This window comes from Crocodylus siamensis, chromosome 4, assembly GCF_052110815.1.
Source record: "Crocodylus siamensis isolate JL-2025a chromosome 4, ASM5211081v1, whole genome shotgun sequence".
NCBI lineage: Eukaryota > Metazoa > Chordata > Crocodylia > Crocodylidae > Crocodylus > Crocodylus siamensis.
In genome coordinates, this window is record NC_143398.1 from 243,244,805 (window position 1) to 243,261,474 (window position 16,670).

Consider the following 16,670-nt stretch of genomic DNA (forward strand, 5'->3'; position numbering starts at 1 on the left):
CTAAATAAGCTCAGCTAATTTTTTTCTGATTATAGGAAGTTCATGCATCCAGGGAGGGAGAAGGAACAATATTGTATAACTGATGTCACCCCTCACAAGCAAACAACACAGCTCACATTTTGAATTCACAGGGAGTGAATATTTACAACGAACAGTTTGGGTTTTTTATCGGTTCACAGAGTAACTATAAATGCACAGGGAAACATGCCTTAGAAGTTGGAATGACATTTTAAGAAGTGGGTGAATTTGAATAAACGATATGGCCACAGTTGCCTGTAAAAAAGGTGATGGATCATATAAGTCACCTGAAACTCTCACGAGGGGCAACGAGGAGCCCATTGCTGTGGTTTATACTGATACCAAGGACAGGTGCCAAGACCAGGAGGATCACTTTAGATTATTAGAAAAATAATTGAAGTCTAGGATTCTCTTGCAGCCTTCTCTGCACTGAGAACAGTTCACCATGGAGCACGGGCTGACCAGTGCTGCCGCTGGATTTCTGACCCAGATACCTTGTCCTGTATGGACCCAAACCCTCACACCGACCATAACCTCTCCATTCAATAGTAGGTAAATTTTATTGATACACAATGATAGGAGATAAGAATAATGCAAACAGTTTTATTTCTACCAGTCCCAGGGCTGTCATCAGAGAGAAGGTTTCATAGTTTCATAGTTGGTCGGGTTGGAAGGGACCTGAGCAGATCGAGTCCAACCCCCTGCCATGGCAGGAAAGAGTACTGGGGTCAAAGAACCCCGGCAAGGTGTTCATCCAGCCTCTTTTAAAAGCCCCCCAGGGTAGGGGCCAGCACCACTTCCCTTGGAAGCTGGTTCCAGATCCTAGCCGCCCTGACCGTGAAGTCGCGCCTCCTGATATCTAGTCTGAATCTCCCTTCTGCCAGGTTGTCACCGTTATTCCTGGTCACTCCTGGCGGTGCTCGGGGCAACAGGGACTCCCCCGGTGCCTGCTGATCCCCTGACTAGTTTATAACAGGCCAGAAGATCCCCCTCAGCCTTCTCTTGTGGAGAGTGAACAGGTTCAGGTCCCGTCGCCTGTCCTCGTACGGCCTGCCCTGCTGCTCCTGACCATGCGAGTGGCCTCCTCTGGACCCTCTCCATGCTGTCCACATCCCTCTTGAAGTGCAGCGCCCAGAACTGGACACAGTCCTCCAGCTGCGGCCTGACCAGTGCCGCGTAGAGAGGGAGGATCACCTCCCTGGACCTGCTCGAGATGCATCTGTGGGTGCAGGACAAGGTGCGGTCGGCCTTCCTCACCACGTCCCCACACTGCCGGCCCATGTTCATCTTGGAGTCAGTGATGGCTCCAAGATCCTTCTCTGCCTCTGCACGGACGAGGAGGGAGTTCCCCAGCCTGTAGGTATGGTGCTGGCTCTTCCTCCCCAGATGCAGCACCTTGCACTTGTCAGTGTTGAATCCCATCCTATTCTCACCTGCCCACTCCTGTAACCTGTCCAGGTCTGATTGTAGCCTATTCCTCCCTTCTAGCGTAACCACATCCCCCCACATCATCAAATTTGAAAAGGTGCTTTTTACCCCCTCATCCAAGTCACTGATGAAGATGTTGAACAGTGGGGGCCCAAGGACCAAGCCCTGCGGGACCCCACTGCCCACATCCCTCCAGGTCGACAATGACCCATCCACCACCGCTCTCTAGTTGCGGCCCTCCAGCCAGCTGGGGACACATCTGGCTGTGCGGGTGTCAACGCCACAGTCCCCCAGTTTGTTAATGAGAATGGGGTGAGAGACAGTGTTGAAAGCCCTCCAGAAGTCCAGGAAGGTTATATCCACTGCTCCCCCTGCATCTAAGGATTTGGTGAGCTGGTCGTAAAAGGCCACCAGGTTGGTCTGACGGGACCTGCCTCTAATGAACCCGTGTTGGTTGCCCCGAAGCATAATCTCCTCCACTGGCCCCTCGCGGACATTGTGCCAGAATAATTGTCTCAAAAAGTTTGCCCAGGATTGAGGTAAGACTAACTGGCCTATAGTTTCCTGGGTCCTCTTTCCTCCCCTTTTTGAAGATGGGAACCACATTGGCCTCTTCCAGCCCTCTGGCACCAAACCAGAGCACCACGAGTGCTCATACAGCCGTGCCAGGGGTCCCGCAATGACCTCAGCTAATTCCCTGAGCACTCGGGGGTGGAGATCGTCCAGACCAGCTGTTTTGAATACATCCAGTCCCTCCAGATGTTCCTTAACTAGTCCCTCACTGACCCTTGGCCTAGGTGCAACTCCCCTGGGGTTTAAAGGGAGCCCAGATGTGGGGTGGTTGTTCCGGTCCCTGCTAAGGAAAATGGAGGCAAAGAAATCATTAAATATGTTGGCTTTGTCATCTGGTGTGATGACCAAATTTCCCAGCGTGTCCTGCAGGGGCCCCACGTTATGCAGAACCTTCTTTTTGCCCCCGATGTATTTAAAAAAGGACTTCTTGTTGTCCTTGATTCAGGAAGCTAGTCCCAGTCCCATCTCTGCCTTGGCCTTCCTGACCCCCCTGCAGCCCCGAGCAACCGCAGTGTAGTCTTCCCTGGGGATGGCGCCTCCCCGCCATCGGGTGTGCGCCTCCCTTTTAGCTAGGAGACGTTCCCGGATGCTTTTGGTGAGCCATGGGAGCTTTTGCACCCTCCTGCTCCCTTTGATCCATGTTGGGATTACCTCCCTTTGGGCTTGGAGGATCATCTCTTTAAGGAGCAACCACTCTCCTTGGGCACCCGGCTCCCCTCCCCTCTGGGATCTCAGTGCTTTCCCAGCTATTCTTCTTAGCTCATTGAAGTCTGCCCTCCTGAAATCTAGGGCTGCTGCCAAAAGCCTCTGTGTGCGCTTTTGGCTTGCTTGTGTCAGACACAGTGGACCGTGAAGTAAACTCAAAAACAGGCTTTTAGAAATCAGTTAACCCTTGCTGTTGTCTTGGAGCATTGTTCTAATACTTACCTACTTTTCCTACAAGGGAATTCCCAAAGGCAAACCTCTAAATATCATTTTTAGCCATCAAGCAGAGCAAGTCATTTCCATGCTGTAAACTACAGATAAGATCATGGTGCAAAGAGAAGAGGTAGTAGTTGCTGAAAAAATGGCCGTGGCTGTTAATGCCTGTGCAGAAGACATAACTTCCCCCTTTAAGAATAGTGGAATCAGACTGTGAGCAGAGAAATTAAAATGATTTGGGGCAGATTATTTGAACACAAAGTTTGGAGGAAGTTTGGCAGGCATTAAGATGATGCTGGTAAAAGAACAGACAGTCAGATAAAAAAAAAAAAAGTAAAACCATGAAGAATCACAAAGATGAAAACATTTGATCTCAGTCTTATAAATGCTTATTGATATACTTAATTATTTCTTATTAGCTATAAAGAGCACAGCCAGAGCAGATCCAGATGGAGCATGGTGGCATGGTAGCACCCCACTTTGGCTGTGATGCACAGGAGCTCTCAGTTTCGGCTCTGGGTGGAGCCTTCACTGTTACTCCTCTGGAGCCTGGGATGGGGGGTAAGCGCCGCCACCTCTATTAATTCCTTCCTTTCCTCATCTGCTGAATTCAGTGGGGATGAAGATGGAGAGGAGTAGCAGCAGTATTTACACCATGGGCTCCAGAACCATACAAATGCCTGGGGTCCGGCCAGACTTTGCTCTGATCTACTAGCGAGCTCAGACCTCACTGTTCATTGGACTCCAGGTAGAAACCCATACTAATTAGACAGTGAGCTCAGAGCTCTATGGCCCACGTGTGATTGGCATTATGTGGTTCCACCCCCTGCCATTGATTGGCAGAAAGGGGCAGGGCCAGACCACGGGCAGCCCTCTTATGCAATTAGCGGTAAGGGGAGGAGCGGGTGGCTGCCATATTAGCTCTCTTTCTGTGTGCCAGCATCTGTGAGAACTGCTGGCTCCCACTGGGGAGCTAGGATTTTATTGTCAGTAATTTTTTTTTTTTGGCAGTTTTGCTGAAAATCACAGAGAACGCTGCTTTTTGCAGAAACTGCAACAAATTGTGGGTTTTGTGAAAAACGCAAAATTCCAGTTTGACTAGGTGCCTATATATGAGTTAATAATCTAACCTTGAAATCTAGATTGATAACCTAGGCTCTGATTCATCAGAGGACATCTTAAATTTCTGTGCAATTAGCTATAGACTCATCTATGTCCAGTCAAGTGCCTTGTCTAACCCAGTCCTTAAAACTTCCATCATTTTCTTGAACCCCCATCCTTGGAAGTTTTTAAGAGCAAATACAACAGGCATATCAGGCATCCTTAAGTCACTATGATCCTGACTTAAGCAGCGGTTCACCAGATGGCCTCCCAAGGTCCCTTTGAACCCTAGTTTTCTACAATTCTATGTTCTTAAAGGGAAAAGCAAAAAACCTAAGGAAGCATGTACGTGGACCAAAGCTTAACGTGCTGTGACTGCACCTGTATTCGTTTCACTGTGGAATTGACGGACATAAAGGAAAATTCAGAATTGGTTCAAGCTACAATGATTGAAAGACACAGAATATAGAAGGGTTTGAAAAACAACCATTTCTAAAGCTCCCAGAAAGATGAGAGTAAGGAACAAAAGGGAGGAGATGGACACCGTGATCAAAAAATGCTATTCAAAATGAGAATTGTAGTAGAAAATCAAGGTGTTGACCTGAAAAGCAAGTTTATTTTGAGACATGTTAGGCTGAGAGGGGTACCTGAAGGAGAAACGTGGATATGTGCGTTTCACAGTGGATTATGAAGGGGCTGGAGGATGCATCATTTTGAACTCCGTCAATATTGTGCACATTTGAACTCCATCAGCACCGCTCGTCCTATCCTTGAGAACGGCAGTCGAGGAAGCACCTCGGTGATGCTTGGGGAAACAAACGGCTCTCAGAATGAAGGATGTAGCTCTTCGGCTATGTCAGTTTAAGTAGCAGAGGGCTAGAAAGATTTTAAATGTCTCAATGAAACACAGCAGCATCCCTTTAAAAACTTCCTTGCAGCGCACACTTCTATTCTGACTGCAAAAAAAGTACCCTTCTCTGGCTCTGTGTTTGTTTAAAAATGGATCTCAATAAAATGTTTCATAGTTTCATAGTTTCTAGGGTCGGAAGGGACCTGAGCAGATCATCTAGTCCGACCCCCTGCCATGGCAGGAAAGAGCACTGGGGTCAAATGACCCCAGCAAGGTGTTCATCCAACCTCCTCTTAAACCCCCCCAGGGTAGAGGCCTGCACCACTTCTCTTGGAAGCTGGTTCCAGACCCTAGCCGCCCTGACCGTGAAGTCGCGCCTCCTGATATCTAACCTAAACCTCCCCTCTGCCAGCTTGTGACCGTTATTCCTGGTCACTCCTGGCCGTGCTCGGGGGAACAGGGACTCCCCCAATGCCTGCTGATCCCCCCTGACTAGTTTGTAACAGGCCACAAGATCCCCCTCGGCCTTCTCTTGTGGAGAGTGAACAGGTTCAGGTCCCGTCGCCTCTCCTCGTAGGGCCTGCCCTGCTGCCCCCTGATCATGTGAGTGGCCTCCTCCGGACCCTCTCCATGGCTGTCCACATCCCTCCTGCAGTGCGGCGCCCAGAACTGGACGCAGTACTCCAGCTGCGGCCTGACCAGGGAAAGGATCACCTCCCTGGACCAGCTCGAGATGCATCTGTGGATTCAGGACAAGGTACGGTTGGCCTTCCTGACTGCATCCCCACACTGCCGGCCCATGTTCATCTTGGAGTCAATGATGACCCCCAGGTCCTTTTCCACCTCCGTGCTGACAAGAGCGGAGTTCCCCAACCTGTAGGTATGGTGCCGGTTGTTCCTCCCCACGTGCAACACCTTGCACTTGTCTGTGTTGAAACCCATCCTATTCTCATCCGCCCACCCCTGTAACCTGTCTAGGTCTGATTGTAGCCTGTTGCATCCTTCCAGTGTGCCCACGTCCCCCCACATCTTAGTGTCATCAGCAAATCTGAACAGGGTGCTTTTTACCCCCTCGTCCAAGTCACTGATGAAGATGTTGAACAGTGCGGGCCCGAGGACCGAGCCCTGCGGACCCCACTGCCCACGTCCCTCCAGGTTGAGAAGGACCCGTCCACTACCACCCTCTGGGTGTGGCGCTCTAGGCAGTTGGTGACACATCTGACTGTCTGGGTGTCGACACCACAGCCCCCAGTTTCTTAATGAGAACGGGGTGAGAGACAGTGTCGAAGGCCCTCCAGAAGTCCAGGAAGATTATATCCACTGCTACCCCTGCATCTAATGATAGTTTCATAGTTTCATAGTAGCTAGAGTCGGAAGGGACCTAGGTAGATCATCTAGTCCGACCCCCTGCCGTGGCAGGAAAGAGCACCGGGGTCAGATGACCCCGGCAAGGTGCTCATCTAACTTCCTTTTAAAAATCCCCAGGCTAGGAGCCTGCACCACTTCCCCTGGAAGCCGGTTCCAGGCCCTAGCCGCCCTGACTGTGAAGTAGCGCCTCCTAATATCTAATCTAAACCTACCCTGCGCCAGCTTGTGACCGTTATTCCTGGTCACTCCTGGCAGCGCACGGGGGAACAGGGACTCCCCCAATACCTGCTGATCCCCCCTGACCAGTTTGTAGCAGGCCACAAGGTCCCCCCTTAACCTTCTCTTGTGGGGGCTAAACAGGTTCAGGTCCCGTAGCCTCTCCTCATAAGGCCGGCCCTGCTGACCCCTGATCATACGAGTGGCCTCCTCTGAACTCTTTCCATATCGTCCACGTCCCTCTTGAAGTGCGGCGCCCAGAACTGGACGCAGTACTCCAGCTGCGGCCTGACCAGTGCCGCATAGAGGGGGAGGATCACCTCCCTGGACCTGCTCGAGATGCATCTGTGGATGCATGACAGGGTACGGTTGGCCTTCTTGACTGCCTCCCCACACTGCCGGCCCATGTTCATCGTGGAGTCAATGACGACTCCAAGATCCTTTTCCGTCTCCGTGCTGGCAAGAGGGGAGTTCCCCAACCTGTAAGTGTGGTGCCGGTTCTTCCTCCCCATGTGCAACACCTTGCACTTATCCGTGTTAAACCCCATCCTATTCTCATCCGCCCACCGTTGCAACCTGTCAAGGTCAGCTTGTAGCCTATTGCACCCTTCTAGTGCACCCACATCCCCCCACATCTTAGTGTCATCAGCAAACTTGAACAGGGTGCTTTCTACCCCCTCATCCAAGTCACTGATGAAGATGTTGAACAGTGCGGGCCCGAGGACCGAGCCCTGCGGAACCCCACTGCCCACGTCCTTCCAGGTTGAGAAGGACCCATCCACTACCACCCTCTGGGTGCGGCCCTCCAGCCAGTTGGCGACCCATTTGACCGTGTGGGCATCGACACCACAGTCTCCCAGCTTTTTGATGAGGACAGGGTGAGAGACAGTGTCGAAAGCCTTCCGGAAGTCCAGAAAGACTACATCCACAGCAACCCCTGCGTCTAATGATTTGGTGACCTGATCGTAAAAGGCCACCAGGTTGGTCTGACATGACCTGCCACTGATGAACCCATGTTGGTTGCCCCTGAGCATGCATTCCCCCGCAAGGCCCTCCTGGATGTGTGCCAGGATAATTTTTTCAAAGAGCTTACGCGGGATTGAGGTAAGACTAACTGGCCTGTAATTTCCCGGGTCCTCTTTTTTTCCCTTTTTGAAGATAGGGACCACATTGGCCCTCTTCCAGTCCTCCGGCACCTCGCCAGAGCACCACGAGTGCTCATAGAGCCGCGCCAGGGGTCCCGCAATGACCTCGGCCAGTTCCTGTAGAACCCTAGGGTGAAGATCGTCCGGACCAGCGGACTTGAACACGTCCAGCCTCTCCAGAAGTACCCTAACTAACTCCTCGCTAACCCCTGGCCCAGGCGTGTCTCTCCCGGGGCCCGAGGGGGGCCCAGCAGGGAGGTGGCTGAACTGGTCCCTACTTAGGAAGACAGAGGCAAAGAAATCGTTAAATATGTTAGCTTTGTCATCTGGCGTGACGACTAAGTTGCCCATCGTGTCCTGCAGGGGCCCAACATTACCCGGGACCCTCTTTTTACCCCCTATGTATTTGAAGAAGGACTTCTTATTGTCCTTAATCCGGGAAGCTAGTCCTATCTCCATCTCTGCCTTGGCCTTCCTGACTGCCCCCCTACATCCTCGGGCGACTGTAACATAGTCCTTCTTGGTGATGACCCCATCCCTCCATTGGGTGTATGCCTCCCTTTTAGCAAGGAGACATTCCCGGATGCTCCTAGTGAGCCATGGGGGTTTATGTGCCCTCCTGCTCCCTTTGACCCTTGTTGGGATTACTTCCCTTTGGGCATCGAGGATCGTCTCCTTAAGGAGCAACCACTCAGCTTGGACATCTGGCTCCCTTCCCCTCTGGGTCCTCAGCGCTTCCCCAACGATCCTCCTTAGCTTGTTGAAGTCAGCCCTCCTAAAGTCTGGTGATCTGATCATAAAAGGCCACCAGGTTGGTCTGACAGGACCTGCCACTGATGAACCCGTGTTGGTTGCCCCTAAGCATGCAGTCCCCTGCTGGCCCCTCCTGGATGTGTGCCAGCATAATTTTCTCGAACAGCTTGCCTAGAATCAAGGTGAGACTAACCAGCCTATAGTTTCCCGGGTCCTCCTTCCTGCCTTTTTTGAAGATGGGGACCACGTTGGCCCTCTTCCAGTCCTCCGGTACCTCACCAGAGCACCATGAGTGCTCATAAAGCCATGCCAGGGGACTTGCAATGACCTCGGCCAGTTCCTTTAGAACTCTAGGGTGGAGATCGTCCGGATCTCAGTGCACAGGTGAAATACATGCTTCTGATGCCTGTCTTGACTAACTCAACCTGGAATTTCCAAATCACAATGTATTCCTACCTCGAAAGTGGATCATTCTCAGTATCACACATTCGGCAAGACAAATTAGTCTGAAAGCTAGAACGACACTGTGTTAGTCTGCTTTCAGATTCTGCCCTTAGTGATGCGCAATCATGTTCTGTTAAAGGGAATACACAAATATAACGGGTAGCTGGATTTGCCCTACAAGTGGAATTTAATGAGCATGTCTGATGCCTGAGCCCAGCTCACTCTCCAGTGATCTCACAGAGCTCATGGGAAAACAAAACAGCAAACACTGATTTATCACAGAAGTGAGCAAGTATGATGTGAACATCGAGACACTCAATGGATATAAATTGATATTGCCATTGAAACCAATGGAGAGATGTTGATTTATGCCAGGGGAAGACCTAGCTTTAGGATAAGAGACAATCCAAAGAACGAAACAAAACCAAAAAAAAACCAACCTTGAGCTATTCTAAAAATGAAGGGCCGGTTTTCCAAAACAAATCAAATGAAACTTTAACCTCAAAATTTAGAGTTCGCTTTCATTTTTAAAGAATTGAAAGAGTCACATTTGTATGTGCACAAAAGGTTTTCATTCAGTTTAAAAAAAAAAACTTGTTTTGGGGGAAAAAACATTTGATTTTTTTTTTCCTTGCTAAGAAACAAGCTTTCAGCCATTGAAACATTTAGAAATTGTTCCTGATAATAATTTATCATAGCTGGCTTCACTTTTCAAAAATAAGGTCACTTTTCTGTTCCTCAAAAAGTGAAAATGCAAGCAATGCCAATGATGATTCACTGAAATATTACCACAAGATAGCCTGTTTTAACGAGAAAAAAAATGATTGAAAAAATGTTGGCAACCTCTGAAACGTTGCATTCTGTTCAGTAAAAAAGGCTCAGTTTTTCAAACAGTGGCTAATGTGAAAATGTCAGCATTGACTGACAGTCACATAGCTGCAGTAGTCATTTTGTTTTCAGTACAGTGCTACTGCATAATTAACATTTGGGAAACGGTAACTATTAATGCCTGCTACAGTGATAATTTCCTACTGGATTCAAATTGGTTGAATTGCACGCCTTGTCAGTGAAGTTTGGAACGGTGGTTTTTGAAGTTAAGGGCCCAGTGCCTTATCCTGAATGGTTGGCTGTTGGCCTGTTTTCTGCTTTCACAGGGCTTTTGTAACTGTGTAGGTAGAAGAATGAGTATGGAGAGATTTACAATTTAGTCAGCTGTAGGAGAATAGAGATGGACGTAAACAGCAGGGCTGGACACAAGCATGGGCAAACCGGGTGGCCAACAAGGGCCCAGACCAAAAGAGGGCCTAAAAATGGTAATTTTAAAATTATTATTATCATTATCTCTGGCGAAGCGGGGCCTGATACTAACAGTGCACCTGGAGACACCAGGAGTCCAGGTACGGTGCTGGTAAACGGCTTCAGCTCGTAACATCTTCATATGTAGATGGCTTCAGTTTGTGGGAGACAATGTTAACTGGCCTGATCATGACTGCCTAGAAGAAACGTTGAGCAAACCAATGTTGGCAGACCAATGGAGGAGTCACAAGACAACCTCTAAAGGTGATCTGCAAACAACAGCAAATGTCAGTGTTTTGTGCCCTTTTTCTGATTTCTAATGATGTATAATCCATCAAATCCTCTCTTTAAACCATGGGGGAAAGCTGGTTCTCTTCTGAGCGCCTCTCCCCACTCAAGTTAAGCCAGATTTTCCACCGATGTAGACCTAGGAACTCCCCTAATTCCCCCAAAGCACTATGCTTTGCTTTGTCCTTTCCTATTACGCCCTTCTTTATGATTAAAGTCCATCTTACAGAGGTGTATTATAACCAAAAGGAAATCATCCTAAAACAGGTACTCGTTCCAAATAAAACAGCGGAGCTTGAGCAAAACCAGCACAGCTATGCTGAGTATTTGGTTTAACGCCTGGCTCTTAGAAGGTGATTTAAAAACTGTGACAGCAGTGTCATCTAGAAGTCAGCAAGTCCTTTCTGTTCATGGATGCCCACATTACTAATGTGTCTTCACATCTTCCCTTGTTTTAATTTGGAGAAGAATCGTCCAGTCTTAAGCCAATGTAGTAGCTGGGATGCAGCTAACCACCAAGAGACCTTTTGTGGACAAGTACTTCTTAGCAGCACCAGAGTTGTATCTCTGCTCCTTGCAGCTTCTTCTGTACATAAAAAAGTCCAAGGGATACAATCAATGAGGTCCCTAATGAGCCAAGATGAATTGTCCTGTAATGATGATGACAGCAAATTCACTAAATGAACTGCAGTTTTGAGAAACTTGTGTATTCATCAAGGCATGGCTATTTGACCGGTTACTTAATGGCCTGTTATGGTATCTCCTCCTGTTTCCCCGTGTCCTGGTTGCCTTTGTCAGCAGCAACAGTAATTGAAAGACTCCCAGAAGCCTTTAAAACTGCAAATACATGAGGAATAAGTTGTAGCTGATTCATATATATATATATATATATATATATATATATATATATATTAATTTGTGCATGTGGTTTGTTATCAGGGAGTGGGTTCCCAGCACTTCCCAGTTTCTACAGTACATTATATATCAGGCTAAAAAGACACAGGAAGAAATGAGATTAGTTATGTTTTATGGTAGGGTGAATATTCAATATAGGTTCAATCCTGTCACATGCTGAGCACCTTGAATCACCTTTGAACTCTGGGAATCCTACTCTGAGGATTTGGCTCCTACCAGTTGGCTACCCTAGAGTATGATTTCATCAGACACAAGTGAAGTCCAGTCAGTGAAGGCCAGATCAGAGATCTCAAAGTGGAGGGGGAACTATATACATATCTAGATGTAGATGTATCTACCTATATATATCCCCCCCACTTTTTATAGATAGATAGATAGATATAACCATAGAAAGGTAGAAAAAACACAGTCCGGATGCTTGATCATTTGTGACTGCTGATCTTTTTCGTAGCATTTTGGGGAATACTGGCAGTGGCTGTCTGGTGGTTTGCCCAGCCCGTGCTGGCTATTTAATTCTTTTCCCCAAGCTTCATTAATTAGAGAAAACATTTTTTCCCGCTTCCCCTGGCAGAGGGGAGCCCATATGATCTTGATGATACAGAGTTGTTTCAGTGGTCCATATGACAGGAGAGGGGAGCATGTGGAGGTGACAAGGAGGAGAGCTCTTTTGATTCGGGCTGCAGTGCACCTTGAGAGGATGCTGGATGAAAGGCACTATGAACATTGGAGCTTTATTTACAACCTCCACACAGCAAACGTTATAGCATATGAAACTTAATGGTATGACTCTGATGGCTGAAGAGTAGTAGGGATTCATGAAGAAATTTGTAAAGACTAACAAATGGGATACTTGCATGTTCCCCTGAGTCTCTCTCAATCTATGTATGTCCCATATTGCTGTATAATGATCTGTTTGTGTGTGAATAGCTGTTAAATGTGCACATAAAATCAAGGGGCAAGAAAAAGATAGATTTGACCTTGCAGCAGCCAAAGGAGTTGCCCAAATATATTGCTGTGTGTTCTGCTATTGTTATCACTAATGAGCTCACTCATTGCAAGGACATTGGTTTTGCAAGGGTATTGCTCTGTTCATTCCCATTTCCAGATTTACCGTACCTTCCAAATATTTCTGACTCTTAGAATAAAATAATAATAAAAAAGCCTCACAAGTCCTGGCCCTTGTGCCAAATGTGGCTAAGAAAAACAGAATATATAAAATCAGTTAAACAATAATAAACAGACCGTTATGGTTAATAAACTCAAATCAATATAACCTGGGAACAGCTTACGTGGGAACGAGATCAATCCCTCTTACAGTGGGAAAAGAAAGCAGAGCTAGTCAGGATCCCAGTAGGAAGACGTTTGTTCACGTGACCTTCTGTTACTGCTTAGCTGTCTGTTTCCCGAGAGGTTTCCCCTTTGTCTCCGTCTCGTATCGATTTGGGGTATCTCTCTTTCTGCTGTACAATAAGAGCACTAACAACTGTGAACCATAAACCTGAATCTGTGACAAGTCCGTGTGTGTTAAACAAATGAACAGATCCCATCATCGCTTCCGTCAGAGATTTTGGCGTGTAGTTTCCATTCTGGGTCCCCTCCATTACTTCAGGTTTTGCTTTGGGTTAGCTGCCATTTTGGGTCGCCACCATGCTTTGTAAAATCTACTAGCGGACGCGTCTGCAGGAGGGGCAGACTACATAGTTGTTACTGCACAGTTATTTAGTACTTTCATAACCAAGTGCTAAATGACTGCTCAGTAACTAGTGTTACTGTGCAGTAGCATCCCTGCACAGTTTTTTTTTTTTTTAATGACAGTCTACTGCGTGGTTGCAATGACCTGCTGTGCAGTAGCTCATTACCACTGCACAGTACTGTTGCATCATGGTTAGTTCCCCCCAGTGCTACTGAGCAGTAGCAATAGGACAGTAGCATCTAGTATAGATGCGGCCACAGTATGGGTTAATGCCATCTCCTGGATGTCGAGGGAGCCTTTTGCAGCTTGTTTAGTGAGTTGTGGGGATACATTTGCATTGGCTGTTTTAAGGAAACTGGCAAGCACAATAACACGTAAAAGCTTTAGCGCTTTGGAAGTGCACGCGCGTGTGTGTACATAGATAAACATATGTGCATATATGACAAATTTAATGGTGACAAGGTCAATACTAGTGGTGATTTAGCACCTAAGGGAAGCATTAGCTTTGAAATTGTGGTGTCTTGCCTGAGGATGTCTATAATCAAAAGAACTGCTTTTACCCTTGGGCAGGTTTTTTCCTGCTTTCTTGTTATTCAGGGTGTCAGTCACAGCTTGTTTTATTAACCCTTTGAATATTTACATTTCAAAGCTTTTTTATGGGCATGACTTTTTCAGCAAAGGAAATGTGCGGAAAAAAATAAGAGCTCTGTGCATGAAAGCAGGATAACCAGCTGGCATAAATCCATATCTCCCATATCAGGGGAGCTCACTGGTTAGCTCACACCTGCATCTGGGTTGGTACTAGACATTGGAAGAGGCACCAGTCACCTCTTTTCCTTAGGAGATCTCATTAGTCGCTGTAATAATAATAATGGCATCCATTCATCAGCAAGTGACAGTGGATATTGCAGTTGTTTTACTGACTGGAGGTGCATTTTCTCCTATGGTCATAGAGACTGATGTTAGGCTTGCCACTGTGGCCACAGGTATACATAGCATTAGAGGCTACTGTACTGAGGGGCTGTTTCCTTTGGCCACATTTCTGCTGTAATTCAAGTAACCGTTTCTCATCTTGATGTTGGACTCCATGATTGAGGAGGGAGCACCACCTTGCCATGCCTCCTGCTAAGGCCTCCCAAAAGTTTGGGTCAATTCCAAAAGTTTTCATGTCCTGCTTGCCAGATGTCTTTCAAGTGCAATTTTAGGTAACCTACTGTTCTCACCCCACCTGCACTTCGCCCATATAGGATGTCCTTTGGGATGCGCCCATCTTCCATCCTGCGGAGATGGGCAAGCCAGCGTAGGTGCCACTGTTTGAGTAGTGCAGTGATGGTTGGCTTTGGTGATGACCTCTGTGTTGGTAATTGTGTCTTGCCATTTGATGTCAAGGATGTGGTGTGAGAAGTGCAGGTGGTAGCTGTTCAGCTTCTTTTCTTCATATGCATATGTTGACCATGTCACACTGCTTTACAGTCACTGGGCTGAGTAGGTATCTCCATAACCCTGCCTTCACCAGGAGGTAACCACGTTAAGCCATGCACCAAATGAATCCTGCTTTTATGACAACCATGCTCCTTCTTCAGACCCTAGACTTACCCTTCAATTCATGTCCCTAGTTCCTGCCTCTTCTAGTGCCCTGCCCAGGGTCTTATTTAGCTTTATTTCTAGTTTCCTGAATCTAGTATGGATTCAGCTCCTGACCTTCAGATCAACTTTTGGACTTGGATTCTGGTGGCAAACCCACTTGAACTAGTAATCCAGACTAACTATACCTTGGGTATAGCTGTTGGGCTGGGGAAGGCATAAAATAACCATGCTCTGTGATGACCAGCCTTTTGCAGATGTTCATGGAATAAACTGTGTTAATTGGTGCTCTCTAACAAGTGCTGCAAGTTCACGCGTCTAAGGTCGTATCAGCTTTTAAAAGTGTTTACTTAGCTTAGTCAGGAAAATGCCAGCAAATGCTTAAGTATCATTTCCTGAATTGGAGCCTAAAATAAAACCCAGAAATAATCAATGGCAATACATTTGTTTACACAAAAAGGTCTGTCTTTGCCCTCTCTCAGACCCATGTGATAAGGTGAATCTTTCCTTATTCCAGCTATCTATGAGCAATCCTGTGAAGGCTATCGGCACAAAGGAAAGACATCTGGTTTCTTCCACATTGACTCTGATGGAAGTGGACCGCTCGGACCCCTCTGGGTTTACTGCAATATAACAGGTGAGAGCACTGCATAGTCCTTCATGGTGAGCATTATCTCTACTTATCTTTTATGAAATATGTTCTGTATTTGTTAGCAACAACAGAATTGTGGGATCTTGGATATTCTGTTGTCGGAAAAAGACAAAGTTAGCAAGCACAACCAATTCTAAAAGATTTGTGTCTATGATTCCTGTGACTCAGTTCTGTGATTCCCATGGTAGTATGAAACAGTTATCCAAATTTCTGCTAGGGCTGAAAGAGCAAATCATGTGTCATGGGAGGCTGCTGTCAATATATTCTTCACCAGCATTAGACTTTCTGATTCATTCCTCCTTATTTTTACTAAGAATTCAGAAGTTGATGTTCAAATACATGTGTTAACTCAGTTGCTTCTCTGGTACGCTTGTATGTTCATTGATTACTCTAGGGTTCAACTCTGTTTCTGCAGAGAGAGTTACTTAAAATCAATGGCACCCAGCCTTCTGGCCCCATGGGCTAGATACATGGTGCAGGGTCAGTCTACGGGGAGGATCCTTCCGGGGGTCGGCACACGGAATTGGTTCATGTGTACGAACCGGTGCACCCTCCTCCGTGTCATGCTCCATCTGGCCACACTCCAGCACTGTCTAGCATGCAGAGCCATGTTATCTAGCCTGTGGGACTCTCCACAGGTCTGGAAATTTGGCAATGAATGCTGTGTCTCTCTTCCTGCTGTCAGATTTTCAAACCTATGTGGAGCCCCATAGACTGAATGACATTGCTCCATGGGATGGGTCTAAGCCTCAAGCTAGAGGTTGAGAACCCCTCTTTTACGTAGATACTCAGCCACACATTTCAAGACAGTGTGCAGTCTCTGCTGGCAACATGATCTTGTGTTTATGCAAGCAGTCCCTTTGGAAAATGTAAAACAACTCATGGGACTAAAATCTTGCAAAATTGGAACCTCAGGTTGTATGGAAATTAACACTGCATGCTTTTTCCCACCAAGGACAGACAGACAGTAGTATATTTTAACATGAGATGACTGACAGACCACTGTTGAGGCAGCTCGCTGTATACCACTGCAGCCTTTATTCTACTGGACCGAGAAAACTCTCTGCTAATATGGGGAGTCCTGAGGACATAGGCTATGGGCCAAGAAAAGCTCCATAACTCACTTTTCTTTGACCATTGACCTCCAAGCCTTATGCTTACTGTGACCAAGCCTTCTGACCATGGGACATTCACTGACACTAGGCACTACCATTTATATTTAGAAATGATGTAAAACATGGAAAAATAAGATCCCAAATCTTTCCTTATGCTAACAGGAAAGGAAAGGAGAGAGATCCTTATTATCTCTAATTTTAGAGTTAGTACAGAAACACAGAACATGGAACATTTCATTTGGACTGCTCAAATGTATGTGCTTTTCAAATAAAATGAGACTCTTACATGAAGGTCTGGCCAGCAAAGTCT

At 47.0% G+C, this 16,670-nt stretch overlaps 1 protein-coding gene across 1 annotated transcript in view; it reads left to right on the forward strand.

Annotated features, from left to right (window-relative positions):
• Positions 1-16,670, forward strand: part of CNTNAP5 (contactin associated protein family member 5) — a 465,902-nt gene that overhangs the window by 310,654 nt on the left and 138,578 nt on the right. The window contains exon 12 of the mRNA XM_090046063.1: positions 15,111-15,230. Within this exon, the coding sequence (XP_089902189.1) occupies positions 15,111-15,230 (120 nt within the window). The remainder of the gene's footprint in view (positions 1-15,110; positions 15,231-16,670) is intronic.